At 44.8% G+C, this 16,714-nt stretch overlaps 2 protein-coding genes across 2 annotated transcripts; one reads left to right on the top strand and one right to left on the bottom strand.

Moving 5' to 3' along the window:
• The first annotated feature begins 1,019 nt into the window (after positions 1–1,019).
• Positions 1,020–3,760, top strand: LOC137905504 (apoptosis regulator BAX-like). The gene is made up of 5 exons (XM_068749750.1): positions 1,020–1,036; positions 2,724–2,879; positions 3,255–3,390; positions 3,467–3,565; positions 3,662–3,760. The coding sequence occupies exons 1-5, from the start codon at positions 1,020–1,022 to the stop codon at positions 3,758–3,760; spliced, it is 507 nt and encodes a 168-aa protein (XP_068605851.1).
• A 4,613-nt stretch (positions 3,761–8,373) lies between these two features.
• Positions 8,374–13,807, bottom strand: map3k14a (mitogen-activated protein kinase kinase kinase 14a). The gene is made up of 15 exons (XM_068750118.1): positions 13,552–13,807; positions 13,400–13,481; positions 13,096–13,318; positions 12,603–12,992; positions 12,368–12,502; positions 12,148–12,277; positions 11,814–11,942; positions 10,806–10,910; positions 10,559–10,716; positions 10,326–10,476; positions 9,943–10,230; positions 9,750–9,859; positions 9,526–9,664; positions 9,327–9,427; positions 8,374–9,232 (listed from the first exon to the last, which is right to left on the bottom strand). Exons 1-15 carry the CDS (start codon positions 13,805–13,807, stop codon positions 9,071–9,073), a joined length of 2,559 nt encoding a protein of 852 aa, XP_068606219.1. The 3' UTR covers positions 8,374–9,070.
• Between the last annotated feature and the right edge of the window lie 2,907 nt (positions 13,808–16,714).

Below are 16,714 nucleotides of genomic sequence, written 5' to 3'. Positions count from 1 at the left end.
ATACATATATAAAGACATATTCACACACACGCAGCACATGTAATATTAATGAATAACTCAAATAATCAATAGCCATAATGCACTAACTATGCAGTTTTCATGAGCGAAAAGGAGTAGGAAGACGTATGCACTTATTTAATCCTACCTTCTAAACTTAAACATTATCTTTAATTATAAATTTACTAGCCAATGTACGTAGCATTCTCTACCTTTGTATAATCAACATTCTTTGCTAATGAAGATAGTAATTCCCACCATGGTTGGACCCACGAGCGATTGTGTTAGGTATTGTCCCAATATGTTTGTAAAATCATTTCTTTGTGCCTTCTTTTAAATAAAGTCAAACTCAACATATTTTTCATTTCATTACTCAGTCTATTCCACAGTCTTACTCCACAGACAGTAATACATAAACCTCTTTTTCTTGTGCGTATTCTACGGACCTTTAGATTTGACAGACTGTATTTCTGAAATTGTAGCCCTGGTGTCTCTCATGAAACATTTTTTGTATATTGTGTGCTAATAAATAATTGCTTGCTTTATATAAAACGCAAACTGTTTTATCCTGTACCAATTCAAAACATTTTAGACTTCGAGATTGCCAGAATAAATCATTAGTGTGTGCTTTATAATCCACTTTATGAACGATACGTCTTGCTCTATTTTTCCAGTCTCCAGTAACTTGCTGCATTCTTTGGTTGAACCTGGCTCGTTCATAGATAACGTTTTTCCTCGGCACAGAGTAAGTGTCTAACGTATCGTTTACAGCTTGGTACTGATTACTGAAGTCTTTGGGCGTCCGATAGAGCTTGATATCGAAGAATGTCGCCACCTTCATCCCCCATGCAGTAGATTAGCGTGTTAACTTGGTTAGCCTCACAGCTAAGGTGCAGGAAGGTTGCCAGCTAAACGGAATCTTTCAAATCTCCGTATCCACTTGTCCCATTGCTGTGGCTTAGCAAAATCAAACGCTTCGGGTGGCTGAATCAGCAACAAGAACACGCTTCGTGTTCTGGAAGATGGTGGGCTGTTTCTGGTACGCCCGCTCGGTCTGTGGAATGGATTACAGATGTGTAACACGTTACGGTCGCCATCTTTGCTGCCCTTCTTGTCGCACCACAACTCGACCGTAGCAACTCCAGAAAGACTTTGTTTTATAAAAGTACTATGGAACGATAGCTATAACGTCATAATATAATGTTCAATGTGTTCAAACTTCTGATGGGACTTTACAACCTTAAGTATTGTGCACAGTTACCGAAGATGGTAGCATGCTAGGCTAAATTACCAAAGTCCGAGGGGTCTAAACAGACTTCGAGATGGCGTCAAGCGGGGGAGACGACCGAGGTACTGGCTGGCGTCAGTAATATAAAGCAATTACATTGAATGTGGCAGTGCGTTAAAGTCTGAATTAGCCCCAAATAATTCGGTATTATGACAGCAATCACTTGTTTTGGTTGTTGTTGCCTATTTGCATAATAACATTAGCTGAACTGGGGTTTGCAAGATGGCTAACCTTAATGTTAGCTTAAAGCTAGCTAGTGTACAAATTACTTTGCGCTTTTATAGATGGCATTAGCCGCCTAGATGCCTGTACTTGGATTAGTTAGCAAATGTTCTAAGAGAACCTAACGTTGATATCAAAGAACAACATTGCTTTAGTCGAGATTTTAAATATGTAGCCATCGGTAGACTAACTTCGGCTAATTCGTTTAGCCAAATCAACTTGGCTAATGTTGTCAAGAAGCGTGTTACCAATTACACAAAGACACATTCTCCCATTATTCGCTCATTTATTCACAATATGAGCTATCTGCTTGTGAAACCGAATCAATGACACTGACTTTTGATTTTCAGGGTGCGACAATGACAATGATTCAATAGTGGACGTGGAGCCATTTTCTTAAGAGTGAGTATAATCCCGCGTTTTATTATTTTAGTAAGAAGTCAGATCGTTCTAATAAACGATCCGTGACCGAGAATTGTGGATACAGAGAGAGACAGAAAATGGGTGATACATTTCAAAATGTATTTAATTTATTACTCAAGAGATGTTGTTTTCAACAAGTCTTTCTGGAACTATTTTTGTCTTAGGCGTGGGGTGTCTTGTTATATTTCACTTCAGTATATGTTTCATAAGTAAAGAAACTCTGAACATTTTGACATTTCTACCATAAATATCACGGCTTTGGAAAAAATAAAAGCCAGAATGGAATGCCTTTTGTGGAAGCAGGCGATGGCTGCTAGTAGTTGTACCATTCTCATTTGATTTTTATTATCTTAATATTTCAACATCATACACTCAAAATTCTATTTTTCTATATATGGCCCAAATGTCACATCCTAACTATGCTCATTGGGCAGCACGGTGGCACAGTGGTTAGCACTGACGGCAAGAAGGTCGCAGGTTCAAATCCAACTTGCGGCTTTTCTGTGAGGAGTTTGCATGTTCTCCCCGTGTCTGGGTGGGTTCTCTCTGGCTTCCTCCAAAAACATGCAATTTAGGTCGTTATTGAAAAAGAGAATTAATTCTCAATTGACTTACCTTAACCTTAATAAATCTGTTTACATGTCCTCCCCATGTCTCTGTGTGTTCTCTCCGGGTTCTTCCTCCCACCACCAAAAACATGCAACTTAGGTCCAGGTTGTTATTGGAAAAAGAGAATTAATTCTCGATTGACTTATAATTGGTTAAATAAAAATAAAACTGTCTGCCTCTGTAGCTTCATCTACCGGCGGCTTCAACGTCGCGACGACGGTGCGTCAGTGACCAGAGCACAGCTGGGTGGGAGAGAGCTGACCGACCCTGACCAAAGAAGGCTCGCAGAAATCCTGTATGAGTTTGCAGAGCAGATGGATGGCCATCCAGTACTCCAAAGGTGGGCGATGTGTCGTCATTGTAACATTAATTCAGCAGATTAATTCTGGCGCTTTGTGGTGGCTTGGTCCGGCCCCACAGCAGAAAGAGCCAGTGATGGGCGGAGGCCGTGGATAACAGCATGGACTCAACCATCCGCACATCGGACCCGGGGGGGGGGGACCACACGTTTGGACAATACACGCTTCCTAGGGGCGCTCTGATGTGCCCATATGTTTGTCGCTGGGACTGTCTCTGAGCTATGTTTGTTTTCCGGTGAGCACGTCAAGTGCTGGGTTCTCAAGGCTGATTTATTTTGGGAATGTGGGGATTGTTAATTGGGTAATGACTGTTTAATAAGCTTGTATGTAATTCTTAAATGTTGTTTTTTCCACAGTCTGATTAATAGAGTAGGAGTCGTTCCCACCAGGGATGTGTTCGTGGCCGTTGCCCGCAACATATTCTCTGATGGGACAATCAGCTGGGGCAGGGTCGTCGCCTTCTTCTATTTTGCATGCCGCCTTGTTATTAAAGTGAGTAAAGTGAGACGTAGTCTAATATATATATATATAAATATAGGATTGTGAAACATCTCTTATTCCTTGTCAGGCTCTTGTGGCTGAAATCCCAGGCCTCATCCGAGCCATCGTCATCTGGACCATGGACTACCTGAGCGAACACTTGGTCTTGTGGATTAGGAAGCAGCTGGCAAATCCCAACGCATCATTTAATAGAAACAAAGCTGCAGCAAGCGTTTTGTTTTAACGATCGATGCTAACAGTTTTTTCTGTTCACGATTTTTAGGAGGGTATTCGTGCCCACTTTGGTACACCGACGTGGCAGATGGTGGCCATTTTCCTGGCCGGTGTCCTTACCACTGTTCTTGTCATCTACAAGATGTGAGACGTTTCTGAAGTGGGAGAAACTTTCGTTTTCGCAGCTTCGACCAAAATGTATGAAGACATAAAACATGTGTTCAAGTGCTGTTTTCAGGATTTAATATATCACAAATAATTTTATGATTTTATGTCAAAGTGTTCCTTTTTGTGTTGTACTTCACAATATGCAGTTATGAAAATGTGGAATGTTCTCTTCCCTCATCTGTTGGTCCAGACAATACCGTCCTGTGTCACATTATTATGTGACACAGGACGGTATTTGTGCCTACTTTGGAACACCGACTTGGCAGACGGTGGCCATTTTCTTGGCCGGCGTTCTCACCACTATTCTCGTCATTTACAAGATGTGAGACGTTTGTGAAGAGCAAATATCATTAAAAAAATGGGAGGCACTATGGCAGAAGGAAATGTGAATCCATTTTAAGTAATTTATTTTTTACTTGGCCTTCTGCTCTCTGCCCTTTATTTATTTCTTTATTTATTTCGACCACGTAAACAACAAAGAATAAAATGATAAAAATGCCACATACATGCACACATATATACATAAACATATACATAATTACATATATATATACATACATATATAAAAACATATTCACACACACGCAGCACATGTAATATTAATGAATAACTCAAATAATCAATAGCCATAATGCACTAACTATGCAGTTTTCATGAGCGAAAAGGAGTAGGAAGACGTATGCACTTATTTAATCCTACCTTCTAAACTTAAACATTATCTTTAATTATAAATTTACTAGCCAATGTACGTAGCATTCTCTACCTTTGTATAATCAACATTCTTTGCTAATGAAGATAGTAATTCCCACCATGGTTGGACCCACGAGCGATTGTGTTAGGTATTGTCCCAATATGTTTGTAAAATCATTTCTTTGTGCCTTCTTTTAAATAAAGTCAAACTCAACATATTTTTCATTTCATTACTCAGTCTATTCCACAGTCTTACTCCACAGACAGTAATACATAAACCTCTTTTTCTTGTGCGTATTCTACGGACCTTTAGATTTGACAGACTGTATTTCTGAAATTGTAGCCCTGGTGTCTCTCATGAAACATTTTTTGTATATTGTGTGCTAATAAATAATTGCTTGCTTTATATAAAACGTAAACTGTTTTATCCTGTACCAATTCAAAACATTTCAGACTTCGAGATTGCCAGAATAAATCATTAGTGTGTGCTTTATAATCCACTTTATGAACGATACGTCTTGCTCTATTTTTCCAGTCTCCGGTAACTTGCTGCATTCTTTGGTTGAACCTGGCTCGTTCATAGATAACGTTTTTCCTCGGCACAGAGTAAGTGTCTAACGTATCGTTTACAGCTTGGTACTGATTACTGAAGTCTTTGGGCGTCCGATAGAGCTTGATATCGAAGAATGTCGCCACCTTCATCCCCCATGCAGTAGATTAGCGTGTTAACTTGGTTAGCCTCACAGCTAAGGTGCAGGAAGGTTGCCAGCTAAACGGAATCTTTCAAATCTCCGTATCCACTTGTCCCATTGCTGTGGCTTAGCAAAATCAAACGCTTCGGGTGGCTGAATCAGCAACAAGAACACGCTTCGTGTTCTGGAAGATGGTGGGCTGTTTCTGGTACGCCCGCTCGGTCTGTGGAATGGATTACAGATGTGTAACACGTTACGGTCGCCATCTTTGCTGCCCTTCTTGTCGCACCACAACTCGACCGTAGCAACTCCAGAAAGACTTTCTTTTATAAAAGTACTATGGAACGATAGCTATAACGTCATAATATAATGTTCAATGTGTTCAAACTTCTGATGGGACTTTACAACCTTAAGTATTGTGCACAGTTACCGAAGATGGTAGCATGCTAGGCTAAATTACCAAAGTCCGAGGGGTCTAAACAGACTTCGAGATGGCGTCAAGTGGGGGAGACGACCGAGGTACTGGCTGGCGTCAGTAATATAAAGCAATTACATTGAATGTGGCAGTGCGTTAAAGTCTGAATTAGCCCCAAATAATTCGGTATTATGACAGCAATCACTTGTTTTGGTTGTTGTTGCCTATTTGCATAATAACATTAGCTGAACTGGGGTTTGCAAGATGGCTAACCTTAATGTTAGCTTAAAGCTAGCTAGTGTACAAATTACTTTGCGCTTTTATAGATGGCATTAGCCGCCTAGATGCCTGTACTTGGATTAGTTAGCAAATGTTCTAAGAGAACCTAACGTTGATATCAAAGAACAACATTGCTTTAGTCGAGATTTTAAATATGTAGCCATCGGTAGACTAACTTCGGCTAATTCGTTTAGCCAAATCAACTTGGCTAATGTTGTCAAGAAGCGTGTTACCAATTACACAAAGACACATTCTCCCATTATTCGCTCATTTATTCACAATATGAGCTATCTGCTTGTGAAACCGAATCAATGACACTGACTTTTGATTTTCAGGGTGCGACAATGACAACGGTTCAATAGTGGACGTGGAGCCATTTTGTTAAGAGTGAGTATAATCCCGCGTTTTATTATTTTAGTAAGAAGTCAGATCGTTCTAATAAACGATCCGTGACCGAGAATTGTGGATACATAGAGAGAGAGAAAATGGGTGATACATTTCAAAATGTATTTAATTTATTACTCAAAAGATGTTGTTTTCTCCAAGTCTTTCTGGAACTATTTTTGTCTTAGGCGTGGGGTGTCTTGTTATATTTCACTTCAGTATATGTTTCATAAGTAAAGAAACTGAACATTTTGACATTTCTACCATAAATATCACGGCTTTGGAAAAAATAAAAGCCAGACTGGAATGCCTTTTGTGGAAGCAGGCGATGGCTGTACCATTCTCATTTGATTTTTATTATCTTAATATTTCAACATCATACACTCAAAATTCTATTTTTCTATATATGGCCCAAATGTCACATCCTAACTATGCTCATTGGGCAGCACGGTGGCACAGTGGTTAGCACTGACGGCAAGAAGGTCGCAGGTTCAAATCCAACTTGCGGCTTTTCTGTGAGGAGTTTGCATGTTCTCCCCGAGTCTGCGCGGATTCTCTCCGGGTTCTCCGGCTTCCTCCAAAAACACGCGATTTAGGTTGTTATTGAAAAAGAGAAATAATTCTCAATTGACTTGCCCTAACCTTAAATAAAGGTTGAATAAAAATAAAACTGTCTGCCTCTGTAGCTTCATCTTCCAGCGGGTTGAACGTCTCGACGACAGCCTTTCAGTGACCAGAGCACAGCTAGGTGGGAGAGAGCTGAGCAACCCAAACCACAGGAAGCTTGCCGAAATCCTGCAGCAGATTGGAGATGAACTGGACGGCAATACAGAGCTCCAAAGGTGGGCGATGTGTCGTCATCATAACATTCTGTAGCAGATTAATTCTGGCGCTTCAAGGTAATGACTGTTTAATAAGCTTGTATGTAATTCTTAAATGTTGTTTTTTCCACAGTCTGATTAATAGCGTAGCAGTCGTTCCCACCAGGGATATGTTCGTGGCCGTTGCCCTCAACATATTCTCTGGTGGGACAATCAGCTGGGGCAGGGTGGTCGCCCTATTCTATTTTGCACGCCGCCTGGTTATTAACGTGAGTAAAGTGAGACGTAGTCTAATATATATATATATAAATATAGGATTGTGAAACATCTCTTATTCCTTGTCAGGCTCTTGTGGCTGAAATCCCTGGCCTCATCAGAGCCGTCATCAGGTGGACCATGGACTACCTAAGAGAACATCTGGTCTTGGTTTATTTATTTATTTATTATATATATATGTAGATATATTTATTGTATATATATTTATTATATATTGTATATGTATTGTATATATATTTATATATTGTGTATATATTGTATATTGCAATATTTTACTTTGCATGCCAACTTGTTATTAAAGTGAGTATCTCTGTTGTGGCTCACAGCATTTCAAATTCAAAACAAAGTGAGACATAGTCTAATATATATATATAGGATTGTGAAACGTCTCTTATTTATTTATTTATTATATATATATGTATATATATTTATTATATGTATATTTATTGTATATATATTTATTATATATTGTATATGTATTGTATATATATTTATATAGTTTTTACTTGGCTTTTCTAGAGGTATTTTGGACACCAGGTGGCGTCTGAGCTACAATGGAATAGTCACGCTGATTCCTGGTCTTCCAGGTTAACTGCCCCCCCCCCCCCCCCTTCTTCAAAGTTTCCCTTTCTAATTCCCTCATTCTTTATAACGTCTTTCCACTCAGGTTTCATCTTCTCCCTTCTGTCTTTACAATCTCTGGGTTCTTCTCTCTCTCTCTCTCTCTCTCTTTCTCTCTTCTCTCACTAAGTGCTTCCTGCTCCTGTCCCATCCCCCCCCCCCCCCTCGCTCTTTCGTTCCTTCTTTCTCACACATGCGTTTTACAGTCGTTCCCACCAGAGATGTGTTTGTGACTGTTGCCCTCGATATATTCTCTGATGGGACTATCAGCTGGGGCAGGGTGGTTGCACTCTTCTATTTGGCATGCCACCTATATATATGTATATATATTTATTATATGTATATTTATTGTATATATATTTATTATATATTGTATATGTATTGTATATATATTTATATAGTTTTTACTTGGCCCTCTGTTCTCTGCCATTTATTTCGACCATGTAAACAACAAATAAAATGATACAAATGCCACATACATGCACACACATATACATGAACATATACATAATTACTCTTCTCATCGTTTACAAGATGTGAGACTGACACAGGAATCTTCCCGTACTGTTGTAGAATAGAAACATTTCCACCGCAACATCTCATGTTTTCCGGGTTCGGTTTGTTTTTGCATTTTGTGTTGAATCCCGTGTTTGGGGACCAGTTTTCCTGCGTCTCACTGTCATTTATTGTTATTTTGTACATTATTTTTCCATTTTATTTTATTTGTTATCTGTCCATTGTGTTCATGCTCAACCCGTGCTGTGTTTCACATATTAAACAAACTAACTGTCCTGCGCCTTCTTTTTATTCCGTCATTACCTTCTCCTGCCGCCAGAGGGAAGCATCCAACAGCCTCCAGGCAGCAGTGTTTGATACAGCTGCTCGGGGGCAGCATCAAAGAAGATGAGCGGACCAAAGAAAATGAAAGTAGACGGTGAGGGCCGAGTGTTTAAGGAGTGGACAACAAGATATTTTTTCACCCCCCCCCCCCCGTCAATTAAAACATGATTACAGGTCAATTGATGCTTGAATGCTGGCTGCTCCACGTTCCAAAGAAGGTCACGTTAACAAGGGCTAAAATGACGCTCCAGCTGACGGGAGCAGAGCGCTCTCTATCTCGTCTCCAGCACCCCGTCTCTGATCCTCCATCTCCAGGAGGAGCTGAAGTCTGGAGCCGAAACACAGCAGAGCTCCAGGCCCGACTCCTGCACCTCGGCATCGTGAGCGACCTGCTGGCCCTGCTGCGTTTCCAAGGTGAAAACCCTCTCTGTGATCTAAAAATAAAAAAAGAGTCACAAATAAGCACCGAGCAGGTTTAATACTCGCAAGTAATGAGAGAGATTGATTGTGAATGGCTGAGAATGTCACCTGATCGCTGATTCCAGTGGCGATGTGGCCCACCTTCACCCGGCGGGTCTCTCTGATGCGGATGCTCCTCCTGTTGAAGTCTTTTATGCAGACGTCTACCCCTAAGCCAATCACAGAGCAGGATGCACATGGCATGAGGGAAACGGATAACAGGCTTTTGCATGCCACGCCGCATTAAACAGCAGACGTTGTCACTCACCTTGAAAACAGCAGGGTGGGGATGCCTGCGTGTGACCCAGCAAATCCACGCTTAAAACCTGAACATCTGGCTGACTGTTGTAGGAGAAGACGCCGGAACTGAAGTCATCTCCAGGGCTCAGAGACCAGCGGCCAGAGTCCTGGAACGGCCGTTTAAAATACTATTAATACCTTTTGCCCTCTGCAATCATTTCAAAGTCATTCTAGATGCCCTTGTCCGGTTACCCTTTTATCCCATGGTTCCCAGTTGGAATAAGGGTCGCTGCTGATGCAAGACAAGAGCTGCTCCTGCATCTCAGCTGAGTGAAGCTGGGACAAACTGCTCAGGTAGAACTCTGCAGACATGTGGAAAAAAAGATGAGCACCGGTCCAACATTTAACGCAAAGACAACGAGCAGGACACCGAGAGGAGCCTCACCCCGCTCCAGCTTCCGTAGCTCAAGATCGGGCACGGAGGTGACCTTGTCGCCTCTCGTGTGGTTTGGCTCAGCGATCAGCATTTGTGGAAGGAAACACGAGGCGGCAGGTTCCTTTGTCTTTGTCCTCTCGGTCCCTGCCGTGACGGCTGTCTCCACAGACTCTTCATGTTCCTCTTCGGCGTCGTAGTCAGCGATTCTGTCGTCCTTTTGCAGGGAGTCGGGAGGTCTATCGACACGATAGAAAGGCTCGGCATAGGGTCCCTTCACTGGGCTGCGGAGTCCTCCAACTGCAACCCCACAGAGAAAACACATCCTCGCTAGCTGGTTGCATTCAACCTGGAGGAATACCTGTCGGCAGTGTCATGCACACGTTTCAGGTTACCTTCTTTCAGAGCTTTGATCGTTTTCTCTTTGAGGTCTGACGCTGATGATCTCTTGGCCGGGTCTTTCTGAAGTCCCGCTTTCATAACTTCGGCCGTGAGGCGGTTACAGTCCGGCGGCATGTCCCTCAGAGGAGGAGGCTCATTGGCGATCTGCAACCGAGAATGAAAAGGGCTGACGTGAAGACAGGGAAGCGCGAGCCAAAATGCTTGCGAGTCCGTGCAAAGGACTTGCCTTCAGGTAAAGTCTACAGGTGTAGTATCTTGTCCAGGGCTGACATCCGCTGAGCATGTGCAGAAACATACAGCAGCTGCTCCACACATCTGCTTTGGCTCCGCGGGGTTCCCCTTTTACGATCTCGGGGGACATGTGCGTCTCTGATCCTTTTAGATCTGCATTGGATTATAACAGGACAATTATTTATGAAGTGGGAAGCGGCGGGGCGGATGAACCGTCCTTCTTATTCACTGATAATCGTCACCTTTGGACCCACTCAGGCTCTGTCCTCGATTGTCAAGCCTCTCGGCGTGGCCGAAGTCGCACAGGCAGGCGTCTCTGCCGTCCTTCGACAGCAACACGTTGTCCGCTGCAGGAAACAGGCAGGGCGAGTTCAACGGCAGCGCCGATCGGGGCGCCGCTCGCTCAACCCAACGGAGACTTTGTTCCGCGGCTTTGTGGGCGATATAATTAGAAACCAGGCGGGAGACACGAGAGCAGCAACAGATGAGAGTGTGAAGCCGCTGATACTCAGCTGCGTTAGAACGAGGTCACCAACGGGCAGCGGCCGCAGGTTCCCCCTCGTGTGGTGCTTTTCTAGAGGTATTTTGGACACCAGGTGGCGTCTGAGCTACAATGGAATAGTCACGCTGATTCCTGGTCTTCCAGGTTAACTGCCCCCCCCTTCTTCAAAGTTTCCCTTTCTAATTCCCTCATTCTTTATAACGGCTTTCCACTCAGGTTTCATCTTCTCCCTTCTGTCTTTACAATCTCTGGGTTCTTCTCCCCTCTCTCTCTCTCTCTCTCTCTCTCTCTCTCTCTCTCTTCTCTCACTAAGTGCTTCCTGCTCCTGTCCCATCCCCCCCCCCTCGCTCTTTCGTTCCTTCTTTCTCACACATGCGCCGTCGCGAAAGAGCAAGCGGTGAGTCACGCTGTGGGAAATTCCCAGCCCTTCTTCTCTCTCTTTCTCTCTCTGTCTCTCTCTCTGTCTCTCTCTCTCGTGGTTCGGTTTCACTGCACAGGTGCCGAGGATAAAAACCTAGGCCGTATCCGTGCTGGCCGTGTTCCCCCACGACACGCAGGATCTGACTCGCGCTGTCTTCTGTGTGTTTTTGTTTTGTTTTGCACCACGACAAGTCAGATCCAAACCGACACATTTAGTTTGGCTGTTATTCCTGCAGTCGAGGAGTCATCCTGAAAGTGTCGTCGTGAGCCGAGGCCAATATCTGATGTCTGTGTTTTGGTGCGAGAACACCCATTTTACGCCATTCACCTTTAATGTCCAGGTGCACCACCTTTTTCTTCACCAGGTACACCAGTGCCGTCAGGACCTGCGAGAGGTAGTGGAGACTCAGGTCCTCCGGCAGCCGGCCACGCTCCGCTATCAGCTGGCCCAAAGAGCCTGCGAATACCAGATCAGGGTGAGACCAGGATGAAGACGGCATCATCTTCTTCATTTGTAATGATGATGAAGGAAAAGTGCGAGATACGTTATCGCGTATAGCTGCCCGCTCCCACGACTAGACGCTAAACGCCATCTGTACGTTAGCCTTCGTAGCGCTAGTCTTGCAGCTACAGAGTTTGCGTCGAAGCGGGGCTTTGTTTACCGCATTTCAGGTCCATGAACAGAAACACGCTGGGCCCCTCTCTGACCACGCCGTAGAGTTCCACCACATGAGGAGATCTGAGGGCGCTCCACGCACCCACCTCCTCACTGCTGAACCTCTTCTGGAAGATCTGCGATGGGTCAGAGTGCAAGAAGGACATCAGAGCTCTGGGCCGAAACCAGGCGCCAGAGAGACGAGGAGGGCACGGCCGTGCGCGCACCTTTTTCACGGCGAATTCAAAGTTCGTGCTGACGTCCTGAGCTTTGTACACTTCCCCGTAAGAGCCTTGCTTGAGGAACTGTGTGAAGATATACTCCCTCCTCTCCCTGTACTCAGAGTCCACCGGCTGGATCTTCTGACAGAAAACGAGAGAGCAACAAATCTGTTTCACAAAACCACACTTGGAGATGCGGAGAGAGACGGCAGGAAGTAAATGGCGTGAACCGGAAGTTTACCTCATTGTAAAAGATAATTCCCTCATTGATGACAGAATCTGCAGCTGAGAGTTCATCTTCCTCATCCTCTTCTCTTATATCCCTCTCCACGCCTTTGAAAAAGGGCCCCGCGTAGCACGGGTCCCCCTGACTGACACTGCCCCTGAGGCCCGCGAGGGCCAGCCAGCAGTCCCCCAGACTGCTGAGGGACTCCGATGCGCTGTCCTGCCCGAAGGAATGGACGCTGGACGGGGAGCCGCAGACCTGCTCCCTCCAGCTCAGAGGAGAGCAGCCCGTGATGTAGACCTGTCGGCCGTGTCGAGCAGCTCCTCTGTCCCGCTCTTCTTCTGAGCTTCCGGTGCGACCGCACGACGTGCTGAGGTCACTCCTCGCTCCCGGAGGCCCCTCCTCCTGCGGGCGAGGAGAAGGAAAGCAACAGCGTCATGTAATGTCATGACTTAATGCATTCTCAGCTGACGTTGCTCAAGGCTGAGTGTTTATGGCAAATCCTCACCAGGATCCGGCCCAGAGAACTTCCACTCTCCTGTTCGGGGACTCCCGAAGGCATTCGCTGCCGGTGCCGCTGCTTCTCCTTCTTCCTCTCCAGTTTTTTCCTCCCCTTGCGCTTCTGTCTCTTCCTGGTCTTCTTTCTCGGGGCGAGCTGCGAGGATGAGCGGCTCGGCTGCTGGACGGAGGCGGCAGACGGGAACGCCACATTGTTGTGCTCTGAAGGAAGACTTGAGAAGCGCAGCGACGATGTCAGAAGGATGTGAAAGAGTCACTTTCTGCAGGCAAACGGAAGGCGAGGCGTCGGATACCTGCTGGTGAAGCAGTTGGGGGAGGCGACGTAGGATCGGTTCAAACAGGACGGGCTAAACTCCTGGGAGTCCTGGGTTTCACCTGAGCGGAGCGTTAGGGCGTCCGTTAGTAGTTATTGAGTTTACCGTTAGATTTAAATTCAAACATTTACATTCAGCCTGGGCGATGAAGGTCGAGGTCTTCAGTGGCATCTCCCCCACTTGCTCTGCAGTCCCATGGGTCAGCAGCTTATTGATCAAAGGGTTCAAACAGGCTATGTAGCCCATTTTGCTGTCTTTCCCCTCCTCTTCCTCCTCATCTGTGTCCTGGTCGGCAGCAGAGCAAGACGGGTGCGACCCCTTCAGCTCGGCCCGCGCCGACCCGGAGAACGGGGATGTCGAGTTGAAAATCCTTTGCCTCACCGCCATTTCACCTGCTGGATCTGGAGCGAGAGAATCATAGAGGGAAGTTAGGTTACCGTCAACCCGCCTTAAACTCTAATCTGTAAGATCCGATCCTCTCTGAAATCTTTAACGCCACTTTCCTGGAAGCCCAACCCCGTTCAAGTGAACGGGATTTTGACCGGCGACCTGCGTTTAAATCCATGAGAGTTTTCAACACAAAAACAAGTTTATTCAAGAGCTGCAAGTAATTGGATTGTAATTAATCTGCCAAATAATTCCCTGATTCATTGTCTATAAACATGCCTCCGATCGCACGTCTTTGAATGTCATGTTTTGTCTGGCTGAGAGTCCAAAAAACCAAACATACCGAGTTAATTCCACACATGACAAAACCCTCAAATCCTCAACGGACTGGAATGATTGATTATCAAAACTGTCGTCACTTCATTTTCATTTGACTGATAAATCCCACATTGGCTAATTGCTGCAGCTCCGGCATATAATATTTAACATTTTACAATAACAATGTAAACCGTTGGCCGACTTCTCAAGCTGCGGTCGATTAAAAGCGATTGTTTTAACTCCAGCAGCAAATCAAAGGGCTCGGCGTCGCCGGCGACCTTTGTAAATGTCGTAAAAGTTCATGCTTGTGAAGAACGGTTTCCTCGCAACGCAACAAAAACACTTCTCATGTGAGAACCGTTAAAAAAAAAAGAAAGAAAAACCCGATAATGAAAACCAAACATCTTGTTCATGTTCAAGTTTATTTGATTGTTTATTATTATTCGGTTTCATGTCTGACTGATTATTTCCAGCAGAAGACGCACACACCCGACTCGTTTGACTTGTTTATCCTTGTCAAATCCTTCCAAACACGCACACACACACACACGCACACGCACACACACACACACGCCAGGCTTTGTACTGGCGGTCGGGCTAGTGTCGCTGCTTCTTAATAGCTTGTTAAACATGACTGACTTTGAAGATAACTCAGGATCACGCTGCTCGCTTGATCTGAGACCAACTGAAGGTTTGCGGTCAGCAGATGAGACAGGAAATCCAACCGCGGCCCGTTTTTGTCCGTTGCAAACTGCGTCGTTAGATGCAGGCGCTTTTAACGCACGGCAGCGTCAGCCCGGCTGAATCTCCAATCAGAGATCGATGTTGACTTGGAGATTATGACACGTATGACTTTAGAAGCAGCACATAGAGACAGAGTCTTTTCATTTAAGCACTTGTTTGCATGCATTAAATGCAGTTGGTTGCAGCTTGTTGCATTACTCTGACTGCTGATCTTCACAGATGCTTCTCCTTGTGTGTGGGGGGGGGGGGGGGGGGGGAACTTTTGAATATTTCTTCACATACATACAGATCGGCCGAATCATCTTAAAACATCTCGGTTAACGTCGTTAGCTCGTGTGGAACGAACGAAGCCATCCAACTGTCACTTCCGTCTTTCAGGCGCTCTGAAAGCACGGCTCGGCACCGCACCCCGACGAATTCACGCAAACAGGAAATAGAGAGAAACCGAACGCAACAGATGCAGAACCACAAAGACAAGTCAACGCAAAACGCCGTGTGCAGCGTGCAGACGTACCGACAGATGCCGGGGGGGGGCGAGCCGCACGCTCCCGTCTGGAAGCGTCTGCTGGGAACAGCCGGTGGGATGAAAACTAGGCGCTGAAATCCGGCTCGTCCTTCATGCTCAGCAACGTTTCACCAACGCTCTGCTCTCTCTCGTCTGCTCTCTCTCGTCGGCTCGCAGCCAACCAGGAGGCGGAGCCGACTGACACTGACTTATGGGAAATGCATCTCCACTTCCCCATATTCCACCCCTCCCTCCAAACAGGGTCGGTTTATGTGCTTGTCCCTCTGTCTGGATTAAAGGATAATAAAACGTGGCCGTGCTTTTGGGTGATCAAATGGGAAAGATGAAAGTGATATATATATATATATATATAACCTCCCGGTGGTCTACGTCTGTTAACGTGTATTCAGTTTTAGTCAAACAGGAATTAACGACAGATGTGATGGTGACTGCTGAGTATTAAAATTAAAACCAGAATCTGGACGAATAATGTCTGCAACTGAGAGAGAAAACACGAAACCAAACAAGTCACGCCGTCGCGTGCGTGTTCGGAGACGGGTTCAACGTCCTTTGAGCATCTAAAACGACACACGATATCCTTCCCAGAGGAAACACCGCAGCCCGATAGCTAACATGATGAAGGCTGTCGCGGAAACCGTTTCCCAGCGAGAGCGTTTAGAGAAAGCTGCACGGTGAGCTGTCACTCGAAATGTGAGGCGTCTGTCGCTGCGACATCATTTCACTCGCTTGTCTTGTCAACAAGCAAAACAACAGTCATTTAAAAACCGCCGCAGAACACAGGAAATTCAGATTAGCACCGGAGAGGCTAACTTTATCTGAGAAACGCCGGTTGTTAGGATTTAGGGTTTATTTATTCGATACTTTAACAGGTGATTCAGTCACGCGTGTCCTTGGGAGCAGCATATAAAGCTGTTATGAAGTGAGGGAGGCGACGATTAGCTACAAGTCTAGTTTGGTCCGTTCTGAAACAATTAATATGTGGTAAAAAAAAAAATACAACCTACAACACATAAAATCTCAGATCTTCTATTGATTATTAGAATAAAAAAAAACCTTGATATTCTGCTGCTCAAGTAAGGAATGAATAATGTCATTTATACACGCGCTGCAACAACAACACTCCGCTGCCCTCAAACGTTCAACCAACCTGTCAAATGAAAGTGAACAATTTAAGCTTGTGATCAACTAAAACTGATAACAGGAAGTGGCACGCACTTCAATCAATCAGATGCAGATGTCATTGGAGTGAAAAACAACAAAGACGGATCCCATCTGTTTCCAGTATTCTCTGCAAACGATGATTCAACTGATGATGTCTG

This window comes from Brachionichthys hirsutus, chromosome 16 (genome assembly GCF_040956055.1).
Source record: "Brachionichthys hirsutus isolate HB-005 chromosome 16, CSIRO-AGI_Bhir_v1, whole genome shotgun sequence".
In the NCBI taxonomy this organism is placed as follows: Eukaryota; Metazoa; Chordata; class Actinopteri; order Lophiiformes; family Brachionichthyidae; genus Brachionichthys; species Brachionichthys hirsutus.
Note: the sequence above shows the minus strand (reverse complement) of the source record. Positions and strands in the feature narration are given on the sequence as shown.

What these genes read in the sequence shown, in the direction of transcription:
- map3k14a (XM_068750118.1), bottom strand. Translation starts at nt 13,807, where the DNA reads ATGGCGGTGAGGCAAAGGATTTTCAACTCGACATCCCCGTTCTCCGGG. An exon ending in CCCAACTGCTTCACCAGCAG is followed by an intron (nt 13,319 to 13,399) that starts GTATCCGACGCC and finishes GCGCTTCTCAAG; the next exon opens with TCTTCCTTCAGAGCACAACA. An exon ending in GAATTATCTTTTACAATGAG is followed by an intron (nt 12,503 to 12,602) that starts GTAAACTTCCGG and finishes GTTTTCTGTCAG; the next exon opens with AAGATCCAGCCGGTGGACTC.
- LOC137905504 (XM_068749750.1), top strand. An exon ending in GGCCATCCAGTACTCCAAAG is followed by an intron (nt 2,880 to 3,254) that starts GTGGGCGATGTG and finishes TTTTTTCCACAG; the next exon opens with TCTGATTAATAGAGTAGGAG. An exon ending in CATGCCGCCTTGTTATTAAA is followed by an intron (nt 3,391 to 3,466) that starts GTGAGTAAAGTG and finishes ATTCCTTGTCAG; the next exon opens with GCTCTTGTGGCTGAAATCCC.